A 20,021-nucleotide genomic window follows, 5' to 3' on the forward strand; every position below is an offset into this window, starting at 1 on the left:
CTTTTTTCTGACTTTACTTCACCTTCATTTATTTTATTTTAACATCTCCGTTTGGGGGAAGGAACTTGGTTACATTGACTTACCTCATTTTATTTCAGGCCCTGAATGCCTGGCATAGAGTAAACATATAACAAATATTTGTTGAGTACATTATTTATGAAAACATCTTTTTGCTATTTAAATAAGAACGTTACCCCTATTATCTAAAAATTCTCATACTTTCATGAAAATGGGAATTTTTTCATGAAAAAAAATTTTACTTTTCCTTATTATCTAGAAATAAATCTGATCAATAATAACCTTTGTAATACTAATTGTGGCAGTTATCTTTGTTTTAATACTGGCCACTGATATTTATTAGGCATTTGCAACTTATGTTAGTATATTTGTTTCATTCTCATTTGGTATCCTTTATCTTAGCATATTTACTATGTGTTAGTATCTTCAGTATAATCCCGGAATTGCAAGGCCTATGCGTGTGGGAGCTGAGGGGTCCAGGAGCATAAAGGGGAAGAGAGGGAAGAGACTCCTTGTCTCCACAGTCCAGTGCCCCCTTCAGGGTGGATGCCATCTTCTTTCTCACAGCCCTGTGTGGCTCAGGTTAGAAGTCCATTTTCGAGGGCCAGAGAGCTTTCTCCTCCTCCGAGGAGGCCATGCTCCTTGTCAGCACAGTTTTGCTAAGCAGGGCTCATGTATTAGAACATGCAACCTCAAGGGAGGTAGGAGTCGGCTTTCCTATGGCCTCATTGGCCTTGAGGGAAGAGCTGCATGGTGCTTCCCTACAAGACATTATTCCTTTTTGGTCCAACTGATTAGTTGGTGAGATTAATTTAATTTCACAGAATGTCAAGGGAATTATGTTCCACTGACTGCTGTTACCAGCAGAGAGAGTTTCCTTGACCGTCAACACAAGACTTCTGTGCTAGTCTGTTCACATTTGTTTCATGTGAATACCTGCCATAAGGCAGACACCATTTAATTTCAAACAGAGAATGAACTTAAAAGGCAAGAGTTGTATCTGAATTTTATTTAAATTTTCCCTCATGAAGTTTCCACGGAATAATGATTTAAAAAGGCAATGTATCTAATATAAAATTCTCCCACATGCGATCAACCAGTCTTCAAGTATATAAGGAGCTCACTGAGAGTTAGAAAACGCATCATGAGAAGCGCAGGAAGCTTTGTTCCTACTCGAGGCACCTGGGATCTAATGAGCTCATTGGGAAGAAGAGGATAAAACGCACGCAGACACACAGATACACACACACATACATGTACATCAGACAGTGGGAACCAAACAGAAAGAAGCATTAACTTTCACAGACCAGCTCTGTCACAGTTCAGACAGAAGGCGACAAGGGTGCTGTATGGGAAACCACATGAACTGAGGCCCTAGAGAGTGGGTCAGGTATTGGTAGGAGGAGGCATGCCAGGGAAAAGGGGAGGAAGGAATGCGAGGAAAAGGAAATGGGCTGCTGGTGTTCAGAAGAGCACAAAATACAATGTGGTCTCTGTTATATATTTTTTTTTACTTCAGTATCTTTGCATATCAAAAGAGAATACCTTATACTTTCTAAAATTCACTCTCACACAAAAAAAGCAGGACGATGAATTCTTAAAATCTTTTTGAGAAACACAACATTATTTATTTATTATGTTAAAAAATGTGCATACCCTTCAACCTAGAAATCGTCCTAGGAATCTATTTTAAAGAATACTGCACACACACACACAAGATATATGTGTGTATGTGTGCGTGAGCATTTATTCAACACAAAATTACTTACTGTAGTCAATGACTGAGAACAGCTTAAATGTCTGTTAGCAGGGAAACAGTTAAAAGAATTTTACTAAATACCACAAAACTGATAAAGATGAAAGAAGGCAGGAAGAAAGGAAAGAAGAAAGGAAGGGAGGGATTTACATATGGCAGAATTCATTACTTTCTTTAAACCTCGTATGCTATTTGAAGTATGATTTTTATAATCTAAAAATAGTTTTTATTTTTTAAATTTTTATTTATTGTTGAGACTGAGAGGGAGACAGAATCCAAAGCAGGCTCCAGACTCTTAGCTGTCAGCACAGAGCCCGATGCGGGCTTGAACCCACGGACCGTGAGATCATGATGGGAGCCGAAGTCAGATGCTTAACCAACTGAGCCACCCAGGTGTCCCTATAATCTATAAATATTTAAAATGTAACTATGAACATGCTAATTTCTTGGAAACCACTAGATATTGCCAAGGAGTATTGTCTTCTATTTATAATATGAAAAAAAATCATTTATGCCCTCAAAATCCACTTTTAAAATTCCTTCTTTCACTGTCAAATGGCAAGTCACTCCAGCAGCTGTTTTTTCTAATCCATTCAACAAGAACTCCCCAACACCTGCTAGACACCAGGAAGTGCATAATCTTCTTCCTTCCTTCCTTCCTTCCTTCCTTCCTTCCTTCCTTCCTTCCTTCCCCTCTTTCTTTTCTTTCTTTCTTTCTTTCTTTCTTTCTTTCTTTCTTTCTTTCTTTCTTTCTTTCTCCTTTCTTTCTTTCTTTCTTTCTTTCTTTCTTTCTTTCTTTCTTTCTTTCTTTCTTTTGAGGGAAATAGAGAAAGCAGGAGAGGGGCAGAGGAAGATAGAGCATCCCAAACAAGGTCTGCATTCAGCGTGGAACGGGATGCAGGGCTCAATCCCAGGACTCTGGGAACATAACCTGAGCTGAAATCAGGAGTCTGAAGCTCAACCGCCTGAGTCCCCCAGGCGCCCCTAGTGGATATCCTTTTTAAAAATCACTCTGCATTTGCTACCTTTAGACTCCCAGTTTTCCTAATATTCTGAATAATATCTGCGTATCTAATTTCAGTTTAAGTAAGTTTGTGACCCTGTTTGAGAATCTAATGAAGCCCAAAGACTTATTGCCTTTAGAAACCCTCAGGCACACACTTCTACGTGCAACCTGAGGGCGTTTGCTGATGCCTGGACCCAGGGATGAAGCCCCTGTATTTGACCAAAGGTTTTCACAACTATTCTCCTTGTTGAAGCCTCATGATCTTTTCCTCTATTTAACAAAAATACAGTCAGGACTTCCTTGTCCCATGACAAAGGAATTCCTTCAAAGAGCAAGTCTAGAATTGGCATAGACTCGGGTAAGCACTTGTGGTCGAATGCTGTTGCCCTAGTTCTCTCTTCTCTATGTGTTTTCATAAAAATCGATAAGTAATTCCGGGAGCAATGCTGAACACAAAGATTAATGCAGGGAAAATAAGCCTTCCGTGCTTTTCCACAAAGTATTATAAATCTCAATTACATATTTTACAAATTAGTCTTTATGGTGGCTTTTTTGCAACTGCAATAAAAATGTACATTCTGCAATAAATCACAGTTATAGATACATAATAACTTCCTATTTTCTACTCATTTGTAAAGTTTCCTTCTGACACCACATGCTGCAACATGAAATACAGTTTAACATCGTTTAAACCTATGAATCAATTTTTAATAACGTCATCAGCAAAGTTCAATTTACATCTACTGTGATTTGAGTGAAAGTAATTTTCTTTCATCTTATTTTATGGACATATTTAATATCAGATGCAATAGAAGACAAATTATAAAAGTAATAGAATGCCAATAGAAAAAAAACATAGGGGGAATTTTAAAGTAAAGCAAATCCTGTATTAGAACTGAAACATTAGACCTGTGTAGGTGGCTTTATGGGCAATTCCATTTCAGCAAGATATGGGGTAGTTTCGAGCACGGAACACTACCAGTGATGAAAATAACCACTGATGCTGTTTCTCATCAATACTAAATAAAACTGATATGACTCATGCAGGGTGCTGAGCCTGTATAGTATAGTCAATACCACCCAAAGTCAAATAAGGAAAATACCACATAGTGGGTAACGGCTAAAATGTATTTCCCATTGGAAAAAAAATACCAGTCTCCAATTCCAGTACCCATAATAGCCTTCTTTAGAAGTGACTCGGGAGTATATGAGAATCTGGCAGGTGATAGCCACCCTGCTTTAATTTTCTTCATTTTCTCTAAAGGTTCATTAATTTATTATCAAAAAATTTTTCAAAGATAATAAGTCATCACCTTAAATTTATATATGTATCCCAAATTTACATCTTAACTTCCGTGATGCTGATGACCTATAGTTTTCATACCTAATATTGTAAGGAAGGCATATAAGTTTTATGATTTTATTAACAGAAAGGTTTAATAAGGTAAATGCTTCTTATGTCATATATCTAATAAAGGAATTAATTAATATGCATCTACAAAATCACCTTAAAGAAACCTGTTGGTTAATTTGTAGTACGTAGAAAGCAAAATTAAATATCTGTATCTCAAAGGGAAAGAGAAAGTATATTCACATATGCAGAAGAAATTAATGCACGTAGCTATAAATTACATATACTACGCACATAAATCACAATGTGGTCAAATTTTGAATTTCCCTCAGATCAGTGTGAACCTCATGGCCATATACCAAATAACATATTTTTGCTTGGTTTCAGTGTTCTCTCCCACATCTCTAGCCTAAATGTCTACTATCTCTTTTTGTATCAAAAGCATATTTACTGATTTTTGCTGCCATTGCTTTGAATCCTTGCACAAATGTTGATAGCTCAATAAATTATCTTGTAAAACGGCACTGCCTCCCACGTATATTCTTTCATACTTTAATTCTTACATAAAACTCACACTTATCATGCACTGACCCTGTCATAAAGTATGCAGGAGGCTAGATGCAAAGTCAGAGACCAGCCCTGAGTGGCCCTGTTTCCAGTGGACATCACCGTCAGCCTCCTTCACCTTTGTCCCTCTGTCCCAAAGACATGGTGGTGGGAGGAGAAGGCAGAATGTCTGGTGGGTTGTTGCCCTGGAGGACATGTCCCCTCCTTTATCATCATGAGACCCTCTGATGAGCCAGCTGTCCTGACAAGCCACGGGGAATGGTGGTTACCCATGGCCAACTTCACAGCTAACTCAGAGTCTGAAGTTCCAGAACACAGGCTTTGACCTCAGCACATGGGCAGCAAGACTTGGCTCCCAACTGTGGCCTGCAGGTGACTTTGGGCGAATCAGTTCTTTCTCATCTCATTCTCCTCACTTATCAATTGGGCATAATGACACCTTATGGATTTATTGGGAGGATGAAAAACACAATGAATAGAAAATCTTTTACCTAGTGCTAGAGATACATAAGTAATTGATAAATGAGTACTTGTGATAAGTAATGACAGTAATTGCAATAATGAAGATTGTGGGCAGCTAGTCACATAAGACCACAGTGTGTGCTTTATTGTACAGAAGGCGTAGGGGAAGCAGTCACCTCATGCAGTCCAGGTAGCATTAAAAGCATGTATAATTCAAATGTTTTTTTCTATTATTTTCAGAACATTCGGTTTATAGCCTGATCTTGCTTATGGACTTCCTCTGTCTGATATAAACTGTCTCAATCAAGTTTAGTTTATCCTGGATTTTTACAAATTTGGGCTTTTGTGTTTTGTTCTTATGATTTTGAAGGCTAATGACAACAACAAAAAATGCCTGATATCTATTTACTACCTAAATGACTTGTCAAGGTGAATTTTATATGTCATTTACTGGGTTCTTCTATCATAGCTACCCAGGTTTTGGTCGCTTTGGTGCATATAAACATTGAATTATAAAGCTGGATCCCTTCAAATTTACATAATAAAAAATTAAAATAAATAAATAAGTTAAAGTGGACAACTTCTCTTCCCTTTTGGAAGCCAGACATCATGTAAATAGTCTGATCAGAACTTCATTCCAATTATGAGAAAACATCAGGTAGAACCAAACTGGGAAACATTCTACAAAATGACTGACCAGTGCTTCTGAAAAGTGTCAAGACTGTAAAGGCAAAGCTGACAAATTTACAGATTAGGAGAGATTAGAGAGTTAATGACTAAGTACGATGTGGCGTCCTGGGTAGGATTTTGAGATAGAAGAAGATCATCAGTGGATCAACTATGAAAGGTAATGGGATGTGCACCATAGTTAATAGCATTGTGTTATGCTAAAGTCTTAGCAGTGATAATGTAATACAGTTGTATAAGAAGTTACCATTCTGGGAACCTGGTGATGTGTCTATAGGAACTCTCTGTACTATTTTGTAACTTTTTTTTTTATGTGAGTCTAAAATTAGTTCAAAGAACATTAGTTCAAAAAATTAAAGTAATAAGTAAAAATATATTTAAAAAAACACAACAAAAAATTCTGAACATGTTTTGTTTTTACCTGACTGTACAATGAATGGAGAGTTCAAACCTGAATAGATCTGTACTCATCTGCTATACCCAATTTCTTACATCTTTTGAAAGATCATGACAAGTAAATTGCCAGTTTAATGGCATTTGCTGTGATTTCCTTCCCACGTGTGATAGATTTGCTGTTGCTTTTTTCCCAACTGGCATATCACATCTGTTTGAATAGTTACCTTCTGTACCAGCATCCTACCAAAGGTGAGTGATACTAAACTTCTACTATAATACTAAGAATATAACTAAGCTTTGCAAGGTTTTTTTTTTCAGTTTTATTCTTAATGAAATACTGATCTGCAATGTAAAAAGTTTGAGGGATAAAGTAAGTTTTAGTGGGAGTATGTGAGTCACAAGAAGTGAGACTCTCCCTGTTTCAACGGGGAATTCTCTAGAACTCTGACCTTATTCACTCTGAGGCTCAGTTGCCCTCTCTGTAAAACTGTGTGGGTGAACCAAATGACTACTATCTTTTCCAGCTCAAAATTCCTCTAGTTTCATTTTCAGTGCCATTACAGAAAACCACAGTGTCTCAGATTGAATCCCCACATGTTGACAAGCATGTGGTAACACAGAGGAACAGAGAGGCTGAAGGTGGGGCGAACACTCGGAACATGGAAGCAGGGCACATTTCCCAAACAGGGTAAGCTGATGTGGTGTTTTGGTTTCACCTCTACGGTAGAGTTTTTGGGTGTCACCTGTCCCCAAACCTTTTCACCGTGTGCTGGCTCCCGACTTCCCCACACTCACTGCAATCACAAAATGTGAATGTTTGCTAAACAGATTCTGTGACCTCTAACTATGTCCTTCCAGGGGCGCCTGCGTGGCTCAGTTGGTCAAGTGTTCGACTTTGGCTCAGGTCATGATCTCACAGTTTGTGGGTTTGAGCCCTGCACTGGGGCTCTGTGCTGACAGCTCGGAGCCTGGAGCCTGCTTCGGATTCTGGGTCTCCCTCTCTCTCTGCCCCTCTCCTGCTTGTGCTGTCTCTCTCTGTCTCTAAAAAATAAATAAACATTTAAAAAATAAATAAATATGTCCTTCCAATAATGTATATTCCTCAATAGGTCTGGAATGTGGGGAGTATGTGATGTCTCAAGTGCCTAGGTTAACATCCTACAGACGATGTACTAGTTGAGGGTTCTAAGAATGGGTTGTAAAAAAGGGACCCAGAAATAAAGATGGAAGGGTATTTGAATGAAAAAAAGGGACAGAAAAACCACCACCATTTCAGTCACCATTGGTACAGGGATTTATGGGAGGACAGAAAGTAAACCACTGAGTGCTGGGGACCATGCAGGAAATAGCATGGCTGTGGCTTCTGGCTCAGGGAGCCAAAGGATGCTTTTTTGAGGTCTATGGAAGGAGGGCCTGTTGGCACTCTGCTAAAGGACAGGGAGTGGCCCAGTCCAGGGTCACAAATTCAAATGCATAGGGATAAATAAAACTATAGGTGTAAGGCGTAATGAAACTATAGAAAATTCAAATGGCCTAGGCTAAATATGGATAAGTTCCTAAAGAGGAAGCACAAAGGAAGGATATTTCTGAGGATAACAAGAGAATAATTGATTAATGAAGACCAAACGCCATCAAAACTTGGCCCTCTGGAATTTTGTACATTGATTAGAGAGAGAGAAAATGCACGATATCAGTTAACAGGGACATAGTGCAAGGTGAACACTAGTCTCCCCACTTGCTCTAAAATCCTGAACAATCTGAATAGCAAACTACTACAGGCAGAAGGGAGTAATATAAACCACGGCTGTGTTAATCTGAAAGCATTGTGTTCTCCCCTCTCTTATTAAAGCTGCCTTTTTTGGGGTGCCTGGGTGGCTCAGTCGGTTAAGCAACCAACTCTTGATTTCGGCTCAGGTCATGATCTCATGGTTCATGAGACTGACCCCCATGTCAGGCTCTGCACTGAGAGTGTGGAGCCTGGTTGGGACTCTCTGTCTCTGTCTCTGTCTCTCTTTCTGCCCCTCCTCTGCTCACTCATTTTCTCTCAAAATAAATAAATAAACACGTTGCCTTTTTTTCTCAAATACCACAGAGGTGCATTCCTGTTTTGCCAATGCAGCTCTAATTTCTGGCTCACTCTGTGCTAAGTGTTCTAAGTGCTGTGTTTCAGTCCCTTCTCACATCAACGCTGTAAGGGAGGTCTATCCTTTATCCCACCTTACAGATGGGGATATTGAGGCACGAAGAGGTTAATTACTTCTCCAAGGTCACCATACTAGTATGTAGTAGAGCTGTGATCCAAACCCCAGGGCCATTATTTTGATTGTGAATTTTTTTCTAAAGTAGTTATTTTTTACTTTGTAATTCATTCTTGTTCAACTACACATATACCTCCATTACATAAGTCATATGTAGCATAAGACAATATATTTCTTATTGCTGAGTATGAGGACACTAACATCACTACACTGCCTCCCTGGATTTTCTTCTCATCTCTTCTACACAGCCATAATTTGTAATATTTATATATTCTGTAAATCCTGAAGTTGTATTAGCTTTGTTTTTACACTGAGTAGATACTAGAGACTAGGCTCACGACCTGTCATTCTTGATTGGCCGAATGTCTGCAAGAAGGACTAATGGAAAATGCAGTCTCTGAGTTCTTGTTTCTTCAATGGTAACCGAAACCAGTTTGACACGTTCTTTCTCTGAGGACTTTGTAAGCCCTGTGTCCTTGTATCCTGGACTTGAATCCTGACAAAGTTTCAGTTCTCAACGATGGCTTCCCTTAGAACTGACTGGAGGCCCTGGGTTCCTCCCAGAGCTACACTTGTTTGAGTATTGCTTGGGAAAAAAAGAAAAAGAACTGACTTGATCATTTTTTTCTGGATGCGCATGGGATGCTTTCTTTAGCTCTGAATTCCAGCAACTTTAGTAAGAAATGCCTCAGCGTTGATTGTTCTATGATCATTTACTGCGACAGCTGTACCCTTTAAATCCATATATTTAGGTCGCCTTTTTCTGCAATTTTTAAAAATTATATCTCTTGGATTTTTTTTTTTCAGTTTTACACACACCTAAATGTGCATTTTTATAGATATGGTCCTCATTCTTTTCGACCGTTCCTCATCTGTGAAATCACTTTCAGAGGATCAGGTATTTGTCAGGCAGGAGAGAAAGGAAGTTTTTTCCAAGACAGGTGTGTGTGGGTGTATCAGTGCTGCTTCAGTCCAAGTGTTCACAACGGTACATGAACATTTAGAACACACGCCGAGCTTCTAAAAACCATCTATGCCTTGGATCATCCCAAGGTTTTCATTTAACTGGGCTGAGAGTGGTGCTTGAGAAGTGTTATGTTTTAAAAGCCTCCCCATGTCATCTTAAGGGATAGCCAGATTGGGCCCTTGTCTTCATCGACACGGAGCAGCACCATCGGGCCCCTCCCCCAGACTGAGGATCTCGTCTTCTTTATTTCTCTACTAAATGCTTGCAGGAACGAGAGCCTCCACTTTGAGATGTCACATGGAGTCCCAGAAAGTTCCCATGGTCAGCCACACACTGATGTCCTGAATCAAACAGAGAACTACTCTGCTCCTCTGGGAATAGTCTTTATTTGAGAATGTCAGCATTCTGCTGGCTCTGCCTGAGATCCTCAGTTGCCAGAATCCTTTCAGGAAGTAATCTGTTAGACACCTGGTCTTCTGATGTGTGGTTTATTAGTGCCAGGTTTTCAGAGTCCTTAAATATGGAAACTGCATTTCTATTTCTCAGTCTTCTTGATATTTGATGACTTTAGAGATGCAAGGGTGTCTTTACAATTTTACAGTTGAAGCTCTTTATAAATTTTCTACTTTAATGACTGGCTTTTCATGTATTTTAAAAAGTGAGTTTTTCAACATCATCAATTTTAACGAGACATAAAGCTACTTATAAATGAAATGTTATAAATGAGTTGAAATTCAATGTATTATATGACAATTTGATTAGTAAGAAGAGGAAATGTGCTCCTTTTTAATTAATCATGCTTACTTACATATAAAGTACATTGACCAAATTTATATGCACAATAAATCACTAATTGTTTTAAATTCAACTGCATGCAAAAAGAGATGATCATGTGTGCCTAGTAAAATAATTTCTTTTCCTCATTTTGGAAGAAAATTTTATTTTGTTCCCGTAAAACCTTTGAGATGATCTAAAATATCACAATTTGTGTATCTACAAAGATGCATAATATCAGAAAGTTAGTTAGCAATTTCAGTCCAAGGTATAGCGACCATTTTAAACTTTTTGGGTTACAGTAAAAAGTCAACATTTCATTATGTAACCATTAGTCATACAGTGGTGTTGAACTCAAGCATCATTTGAGAAAAAGAAGCAAACAGACCAAATTAAGCTTGTATAGAAAAGCAAGTCATGAGGAATAATGAATACTGCCAACAAAAGCAGACAAAACCAGGGGAAAGAACAACAAGAAAACAATTTAATTCTCTATTATGGCTCTATATCCTAACACAAACATGACTGGTTACCATCAAATTCAAAAGGACATATACTTTGTTCAGTCCATTAGTAAATATTTATAGAGCTCGGCCTTGTGCCAGGCCCTGAAGGCATGGAGATGAAAAGATGTACTTCCTGTTTTCAAGGAGCTTAAATCCTTGGGAGATAAATGTGCAAATAAACAGTAAGATTATTGCCTTAGTGGAGGCCTGCTGCCCCCGGGGCAGTTCTCTCCTAGAATCAGGCTTCTGAAGCCAATACGCTCTGTGAGAAAACTTGCCTTCTCAAAGAGAGTACTGCACAGTGGTTGAAGTCATTGTAAGTCACAGCGAAAAAAGCTGAATCAGCTTGACTATAATTCAGTATTCTGAGTTTAGGCACAATTGCTGCATTCAAAATGGCCAGGAAGTGATTTGATTTAGCAATATGATTCTATAGGAATAGAGATTTTTGTGCAAGGAGAGTCTAACTACTGAATGCTGGCCACCCTCCATCAAGACACAGGCACACCCAGTTAGCCCTTTAAAGAGTTAGAGGCTCTGATGAGCCCATTCTAGCTGTGCCCAAGGGGTCAGGATTCCTGGAACTTGGTCCACGCGGCTTACCCAAAATATACGTCCCATCTCCCAAACCACACCTGTGATTTCCTGCTCATCCCTGAAAGTCATCAGCATAATCTGTAAAAGTCCTTATATCCAGGGGAAGGGTATAAGATTGATTCCAAAGCCAGATAAGTTGAAGAGAGTACAGCAAATCGAAATGCCTTCACAGCTGCTGGCTTCTAAATTTGGTGACGTAGGAAAGTGTACCATTGGCCAAAGGGGTGAACGATTACCCATCTAAACACAATGCTGGAAATACACTCTGAGGGCATATTAAAAACATAAGAATACAAATTTAGGAACGTTATTTGCAAAACTCACTGGGGTTTTTTTTGTTTTTTTTTTTTTAATTTTTTTTTCAACGTTTATTTATTTTTGGGACAGAGAGAGACAGAGCATGAACGGGGGAGGGGCAGAGAGAGAGGGAGACACAGAATCAGAAACAGGCTCCAGGCTCCGAGCCATCAGCCCAGAGCCCGACGCGGGGCTCGAACTCACTGACCGCGAGATCGTGACCTGGCTGAAGTCGGACGCTTAACCAACTGCGCCACCCAGGCGCCCCTAAAACTCACTGTTTTAAAACTACCAACTATTTGTGGCTTTCAGCCCAAGTTCACTATTATACTCTATCTAAAGGCTTTAGCCTTGTGGTTTTTAGTTCAGACAGCAGAAGAGTATTCCTCAATCAGTGCAAGATCTTCACATATTCTCTCTGAAATTCCAGCACCCAGCCCAGAGTTCATTACGCCATCCCGCATAACACCATCTGTGGGCTGCTGTGATGGAACACCAGGGTGAGAGGAAGATTTATCAGCTACTTTTCCTGATGTATAAAGACTGATTGGCTGTGTCTATAGCAGTGGCAATCCAGGGTTGACAGGAGCTCACGCTCTCTTGCCTGGCCATGACACCCCGCATTGTACAGCTGCTCGCGGAGTTATGAAACCGCACCAAAAGTCAGGAAGTAGATTTGGCTTCCAAAGAAGCACAACCACCACACTGTTAAACACTGAGATTCTCTTAGGTCCTGGGTAAAAGTGTCTAGAACTCTCTTAAATGCACCTGGGCCTTGAAACTTGAAGGGAAAATTGTTGTTGTTGTTGTTGTTGTTGTTGTTGTTGTTGTTGTTGTTATTGTTTCCAAATGATTCTGATAACCATTCCCTTACGGACTGAACGTTTGTGTTGCTTCCACCCCAAATTCATATGCTGAAGTCCTAACCCCCACTGCGATGGGATGGTGTTAGGAGATGGGGCCTTTGGAAAGTTAATTCAATTTAGATGAGATCATGAGGGTGGGGCTCTCATGATGGGATTTTTTCCCTTACAAGAAGAGGTCAGAGAGCTTTCTCCCTCTCCCTCTTCTTCCTTTCTTCCTACTCACTGTCTCTTTCTCTCTCTCTTTCCCTATCCTCACCACCAAATAAGAATACAGCGAGAAGACACCCATGTGTGAACCAAAGAGAGGGGCTTCACCAGAACTGACCATGCTGGCACCCTGACCTTGGACTTCCAGGCTCCAGACTAGAGGGAAATGGAGAAATGAAGTGATGTTATTTATGCTACCCAGTCTATGGTATTTTGTCATGGCAGCCTGAGCTAAGACAAGTTCTCAAAGCATAAAATAATTGTTTAGAATGCCTAGGTTTTTGTTTGTCTCAATAATGAAACATGCACCCCTTGCATGAAATGGTAATAAATGCAATGATATAAACTAAATGGCAGATGTTAAGTAATTTCATTACTCTATACAATGGCACATTTCAGGACTTAACAGCACAAGCCACAGATAAATGTATACATTTGAGCATATCATCATTTCCCATATGTCTGTTATATAGTTGATGCATATTCATTAAGTATTTCATTAGCTATCTTCCATTCCAGGATTACTTTCCAGTTTTCATGCACTCATCAATGACTACTACTTTAGTTATTTAAGACTTACCTTGCCTACTGGTTCACAGTTACAAGTGGAACAAAACCCAACCCTGCTTATCTTTCAGTCAACAAGCCCTGAACCTTGTTCAACAAACAGTTTTAAGTGCTGTAATTAGGAATCAAAATACTCTAAAATAAGGGATACTGAACCCTCTACAGACACTGATGAATATCCATATAAGCAGACTGTCTTTACAGACTGTAAGGCAGACTGTATCACAACCCAAGAAGAGCATTAAAATCTGTAGTTGTGTTTCTTAAATGCTATAGCCAGTCTCAACAGCAAACATCAGTTAAACAAGTATTCTCTCCATTTCATAAACATTTTAAAACAGAAACTGAAAATGTGTTTTAGTGGTAAGACAGACCTATCTCATTAAAGCCACTGTAGCCCAGCTCTTGCCTGCTAAGTCCCAGGTCTTCGAGGTCCATGCATTTAAATCCCGGGGGGCACTGGTAGCCTTCCTCCAGCTCTGGTGAGCAATGTGTATCTGGGATAGCTAAGCTATTCCAGGTTACATTTCTGTGAACAAATTATGAAAAGGTTAGCCAATTTGGACAATTGTAAATGTTGATTAAAATGAATAATGTAATCACCCTTCACTATTAGCTGTTATATAGGGACCCAGATGTAAGATTCATGATTCATGAAGGGTGTTCATAGCATTAATGACATAGTGAGACATTCTCAAATGATCCCTGATTTGTCCTCACAATAGCTCTATATAAGAATACTATTACTATTATTGTTTTGGTCATTAAGGACCAAGACCCAGATAAGCAAAGGAAAGAAATCTGCTGTGAATTTTCAAGGAATGTTAACCTGCTTGGGGCTTCCTTGTTGTTCACCAAATACTTACCCTACTGTGGGCATAAATTTTACTTGCCTACTTCTAACCAAACAGTAAATGATGACGATCATAGGATGTCATCCTATGAGTCGCATAAATGACACTCAGTCTTCTTCTGTGTTGGCAGATGTGCAGTTGAGAAAGGAATCCAGACAAATAACGTGGGATTGAAGGAACCAATGGAATGGTGTTGGGAAGAGAGAGATTATAGGGTGATTTGATGATAGCTCCAGGAACATGAAGGTCTTTTAGGTGGATGGTAATACATCCCTGTTTCATTGTTCTGGAGGGCAAGGTGGAGATTAAATTGATGTATGAGGATTTAGATAAGTAATAGCTTTCTTGGGAGCAAGTATGGGTCATCACTGGAATGGTGATTGTGGAGTCTCATTCTGGGCTGACCTTTAAAATAGGCCCTGGATAGCTGCTCTCTGAGACAATTCACATGGCTTGTGCCCTGGCCAAAGTTTAGGCTAGACGATTTCACAAGCCTTCTAAATCCATGATTTTATTACAAGTCATTTCCCACTACCTCGATGTTTGTAAGCATTTCCTAAGTGGGGATGGACCTCAGGACAGTCTTAGCCCTCAGCTTATAGCCAAATTGAGGCAGATGTTTTGGGTCATATTTCTTCTTTAATACCTTCTTATATTCAATTGGCTGGTTCCCTCCCTGTGTATAATGCGTTTTCTCTAGAGTCTGACACTCAACACTCTGCAATCCCTTCCCTGCTTGAGGTCACTGTGCACACACACAATTCACAGGTTTGCACATACATACCTGAGACCTGCTGACACCTCACCAGCTCTGTCTCAGTTGTAAACAAAGCTCTAAAATCCTCACCTGCATTTCAGACACCCCAAGTGCATTCCTTCAGGATTCTATTAGCTGCCAGGAGATAATCTGTCCACTGTCAGGGAATAAGTGTTGAAATAATTGTGCCCTCTGGTATATGGTATGGGCTCCTTTGAACCCCACACAGAAAACCCAAGGGAAAGTTCTCATTGTGGAAATTACTACTTGGTTATGTCTGAGAGATATGATTTTGGGTAGACATATCACTTACTTCACCCTATTTCATATTTTTATATGTAGACCAACTATTCATCCTTGCTTAAGTCTGACCTGACTATGTTTCTGATGTGGACACCACACATTAGAGCTAAGTGTTAAGGGGACTTAAGTTTCAGAGTAGGTTTTCTGGGTTTGATCCCAAGGTCTCCCAATTATTAGTTGTGTGACTTGAATAAAGTTCTAAATGTTTCTAAGCTCAGTTTGTTCATCTGTCAGCTAGGGAGAGTAGCCATAATTAAAAGCAAAGCCTGTGTGAAGGTTAAGTAAACCAAGGAATGCACTCAACTTAGCACCTAGCATGTCACAATAAATAAATGCTCAACAATAATAATAATGCTCAATAAATGCTTATTATAAATATTTAGTAATCATTACAATAATAAAATGTAGCAAACAAAACATATGTAAAAACATAATAAAGATTTGTTAAAAGAGGGGCATCTGGGTGGCTCAGTTGGCTAAGTGTCCGACTTCGGCTCAGGTCATGATCTCGCGGTTCGTGAGTTCGTGCCCCACGTCGGGCTCTGTGCTGACAGCTCAGAGCCTGGAGTCTGTTTCAGATTCTGTGTCTCCCTCTCTTTCTCTGACCCTCCCCCGTTCATGCTCTGTCTCTCTCTGTCTCAAAAGTAAATAAACGTTAAAAGACTTGTCAAAAGAACAGAAGGAATTCAGGCACGTGATACTGACAGCACTGGGCAGCTGAAACAAACTGCATAGATCACCTAATTCCTAACTTAAGGAAGGTTAAGGTGAGTTCAGAGAGGGAAGCCCATCGAAATTAATAATTTACCTATCTGTGCCTCAGTTTCTTCCTCAGGAGATGGCAGGGAGATGCCTATCTCACAGGGCTGTGGCAAAAATGTAATGACTTAGTCTGTAAGGTACTTAAAACAGGTACTTGGTAGACAGTAAGTGTTAGCTGTTCTCGATTGCTATTGATAGCCTGATTGGATTGGACAAGATTAGAGTGGAACCCTAGTCTTGTTGTGTGCTGCCTCAGTTTCCATATTTGTAAAACAGGGATAGCGTTCACACCAACTGGTGGGAGCGTCTTATGTTTCAACGAGCTAATATTCAACTCCCAGAATAGCACTGGGAATCAGTTACTCACCCAATAACTGTTAACTATTACTGATTTATAAGTATTAGAGCAGTTTTCTCCTTTTGTATTCCATTTATTTTTTTCTTTCATATTAACACTGATTCTCATTTCAAGCACAACCCTCACCAGCCCAGATATTATGTTGAAATCTTTTGGCTTCAGAGGCAGCAGATTTGAAACACATTATTTTTGCCAACATCAAGCTATTAGCAAATGCTTGTTAGAGACACATTTATTAGATGATTAATTGCCCTGGAACTCATGTATCTAAAACCACATGATAATTACTCTTTTTAAAAGTGGAAATAAACATTGGGAGTTTCAGAATGTATAGTTGTTTCATTGTCACCGTTAGCAAGAATCTTCTAAGTTTTATTTTTATTTGTTAACGTTAATTATTTCCTTGTTCATTTTCCATCAGATATTCACGATACAAAAAGAGGCTTTCTGGAATTAGGGAGGGTAGAATTCTTGCTACAACCAGCCAAACTCTAAATATAGACAATGAGTCTTCCAGTCCTAATAAATATTCACTCATGCTTAAGTGGGTTTCAAGACCTGCATTTCTTATTCACAGTTGGATTTCTTGAAAAAAAATTATCAATTTATAAGCCCCCTAATTTAATTTTTTAGCCTATTTTGCATGATCCTGAATCCACTAGACTTGCTCTTGTTTATTTCCATGTGTTACATCCAGCTGGACCATTTTCAGTTTCTCTCTCCTGCGGCTTCTGATAGCACTGCACATACTTGTTTTGATGGTGGGCAGAACAACGTCCCCCTCAAGGTGTGCACATTCTTATGTCCAGAACACGTGAATATGTTGGGTTACATGGCAAATGGAATTAAGGTTACAGATGTGAACAAGGCTAAAAAGCTTGAATTCGGTTGTTATCCTGGATTATCTGGGTGAGCCTGACCTAATCACATGAGTCCTTAAAAAGAGAAAAACTTTCCCAGTTGTGGTTAGTGGGGGGGGGGGGGGGGGGCGGGGAGAGAGAGAGATGCAACAGTTGCTGACTTGGACGATGTTACTTTTTTCCCTGTCTCTCAGGTCATTCTCCTCCTGGAACTGGCCCTCAGTTCTGAGTTGCTCTGAGCTCGGTCTTTGGCCTCCTCTCTTTTTTTATGATAGTCTCTCCCTGTGCAGACAAATCCATTCTCATAGTTGCAGTTCTCTCATCCTAGGTGTCTTGTAGACTCTCAGAGTTACATGTCCAACTACCTATTAGATGTCTCCACCTGGCTACGCCTCAAGTGCCTCCAACTCTACTCCCCTTACTGAGCCCAGACTCCTTTGCCAACATCCCTTCATGACAAGCAGCACCATGAGACCTTCATCCACAGTGCTGAGCAAGCTTGAGAGTGCGCAATCTCCTTGATGTCTACTTTTCCTCTAACTCCCATAACTAATCATCATGTGGCCCTAAATATCTGCCAAAATATCTTTTGAGCTCATTCAACTCTCACCATCTTCACCTCTACCTGCACCACCATCTAGTCCCCGAACTGGTCATCCTGCAGCACTCTTAACCCTTCCAATCCGTTAGCCACAGAACATACAGACAGGCTTTTCATAATCTTGGTCTTACCTGAAGCCTGTCCATGGCAAATCTCATCTAGAAGATCCAAGGGATCTGGCTTCTCCCCTTTCAAACGGCCCAGTACCCAACATGGTAGTCTTATCTCAGCTCTTGGTGTGCTCCTTCTACTTTAGGACTTTTTCCTCTGCTTGGAAACCTCTCCTCCCATCTCTGCTTGGTTAACCCATTTTTCACTTTTTAGGCCCCAGCCTGAATGTCACTTTCTCAGGGGAGCCTCTTCAAGTCCCTCAGGCTGGGTTAGGCTTCTCTGCTATAATTTCTCAAAGTACCCACACTTTTCATTTCTGGCACGTGGGAAGTGTGTAATTCATGTTTGAGTGGTCAGCTGTTCGTTGGGTGTCTCCCAAACTTGACTGTTCCCCAGTATAACCTCCAAGCCCACACAGTTCCTGACATGTAGTCTGATGGTTAAATTTATGAGTGAATTTGGCTACACTACGGTGCCCAGTTGTTTGGTCAAACACCGTCTAGAGGTTGCTGTGAAGGTATTTTTTAAGATGCAATTAACATTTAAATCAGTAGACTCTGAGTAGAGCAGATTATCCAACATAATATGGGTGGGTCTCATCTAATCAGTTAAAGGCCTTAAGGAAAAATACTGAGATCCTCTGAAAAGAATTCAGCCTCCAAACTACTTTTGGACTCAAGACCATAACAACAGCTCATTCTGAAATTTCCAGCTTGCTGGCTTGCTCTGAAATGTGGGTCTTGCTAGTCGCCATAATCACATATGCCAATTCTTTAAAATAAATCTCATTGCTTCCTATATAAACATCCTATTGGTTCTATTTCTCTGAAGAATCTTAACTAATGCATAGTAAATGTGTAATAATTATTTTTTTACTAAGTGAAGAAATGTGTCTTTCTACAATTATTTAAATTTATGACAAATCTACTAATGTGTTTGTTTATTTGTTTGCTTGTAAAGTAACCACAGAAGAAATTCTTCAGCAATTGGATCCTGTTGTTTTTATGCAATTTGTAAGTGTGATATCCAAAAATTGGCATGGATTTTCCATTTTTTTAAATTCTGGCTTCAGTAGTTTCCATGTTTCAAAATGAATACTAGAATTCCTTGGAGTAGTTAATTGTTTTTCAAAAGACATTAATTATCTGCCTGGCATATGCTTTTTAAAAAAATTCTTAACAAAATATCCTATTTACATATAACATTATGTAGGAGTTTGAAATCTAAGAAAATGTGTTCTGAACTTGTTGCTAAAACTGTTTACAACAGCCTCAAATAATACTTAAGTATTTAAGAGTTTTACGGTCTTTTAAAAAAATTTTTAATGTTTATTTATTTTTGAGAGAGAGAGAGAGACACAGAGTGTGAGCAGGGGAGGGGCAGAGAGAAAGGGAGACACAGAATCCGAAGCAGGCTCCAAGCTCTGAGCCATCAGTACAGATCCTGATGCGGGGCTCAAACCTACGAGATCATGACCTGAGCCGAAGTCGGACACCCAACTGACTGAGCCACCCAGGCACCCCAAGAGTTTTATGGTCTTAAGTTAATTATTACTCCTGATGGTACAGAGCACTGATAGAGCTATACATTGGAACACAAGGATATCATTCAGTTTAGTGATTAACCAACTTAATTACCATGGGCAATTCACTTTGACCATCTGAGCCTCAGTGTCCTCATCTGTAAGATGAGAAACTTTTCAGCTATTATTAAAAACAACTATTCCCAGAATGACCTCATCACATTTTCATTTAAAGAAAAAAAAAAAGGTAATAACTAGAGCAAATCACATGCCCATTGTGTTCTGTTCTCCTCTGTCCATAGGACTCAACAATGCCAAATGCAATCGCTCAAGATTTTGTGTTCAAATTCTCCTCGTTACTCACAATCTCATCTTTCTCTACCGATATCAAACTGCTGTCACTGCTGGTTGTAATGCATTTAGTGTTGGCATTTTGTGGTTACTCTCACTTAAGAACATAACTATTCTTATTATTATTTAGCCCCTTTTCAGAAATTGTTTTTCCCCTATTCTTAGTGAGGTCACTTTACTGCATTTGTCTATTCACTCATTCAAAATGATTATATTTGAATGGCCCATTCTGTGCCACACAACATGCTAGGAACAGAGAT

At 39.5% G+C, this 20,021-nt stretch overlaps 1 protein-coding gene across 3 annotated transcripts in view; it reads right to left on the reverse strand.

Moving 5' to 3' along the window:
* NALCN (sodium leak channel, non-selective) overlaps positions 1 to 20,021 on the reverse strand; it is a 300,348-nt gene that overhangs the window by 251,385 nt on the left and 28,942 nt on the right. For all 3 annotated transcript variants that reach the window (XM_047871039.1, XM_047871030.1, XM_047871050.1), the window contains exon 6: positions 13,657 to 13,811. In XM_047871039.1, coding sequence (XP_047726995.1) covers positions 13,657 to 13,811 — 155 coding nt within the window. The remainder of the gene's footprint in view (positions 1 to 13,656; positions 13,812 to 20,021) is intronic.

This window comes from Prionailurus viverrinus, chromosome A1 (assembly GCF_022837055.1).
Source record: "Prionailurus viverrinus isolate Anna chromosome A1, UM_Priviv_1.0, whole genome shotgun sequence".
Lineage (NCBI taxonomy): Eukaryota > Metazoa > Chordata > Mammalia > Carnivora > Felidae > Prionailurus > Prionailurus viverrinus.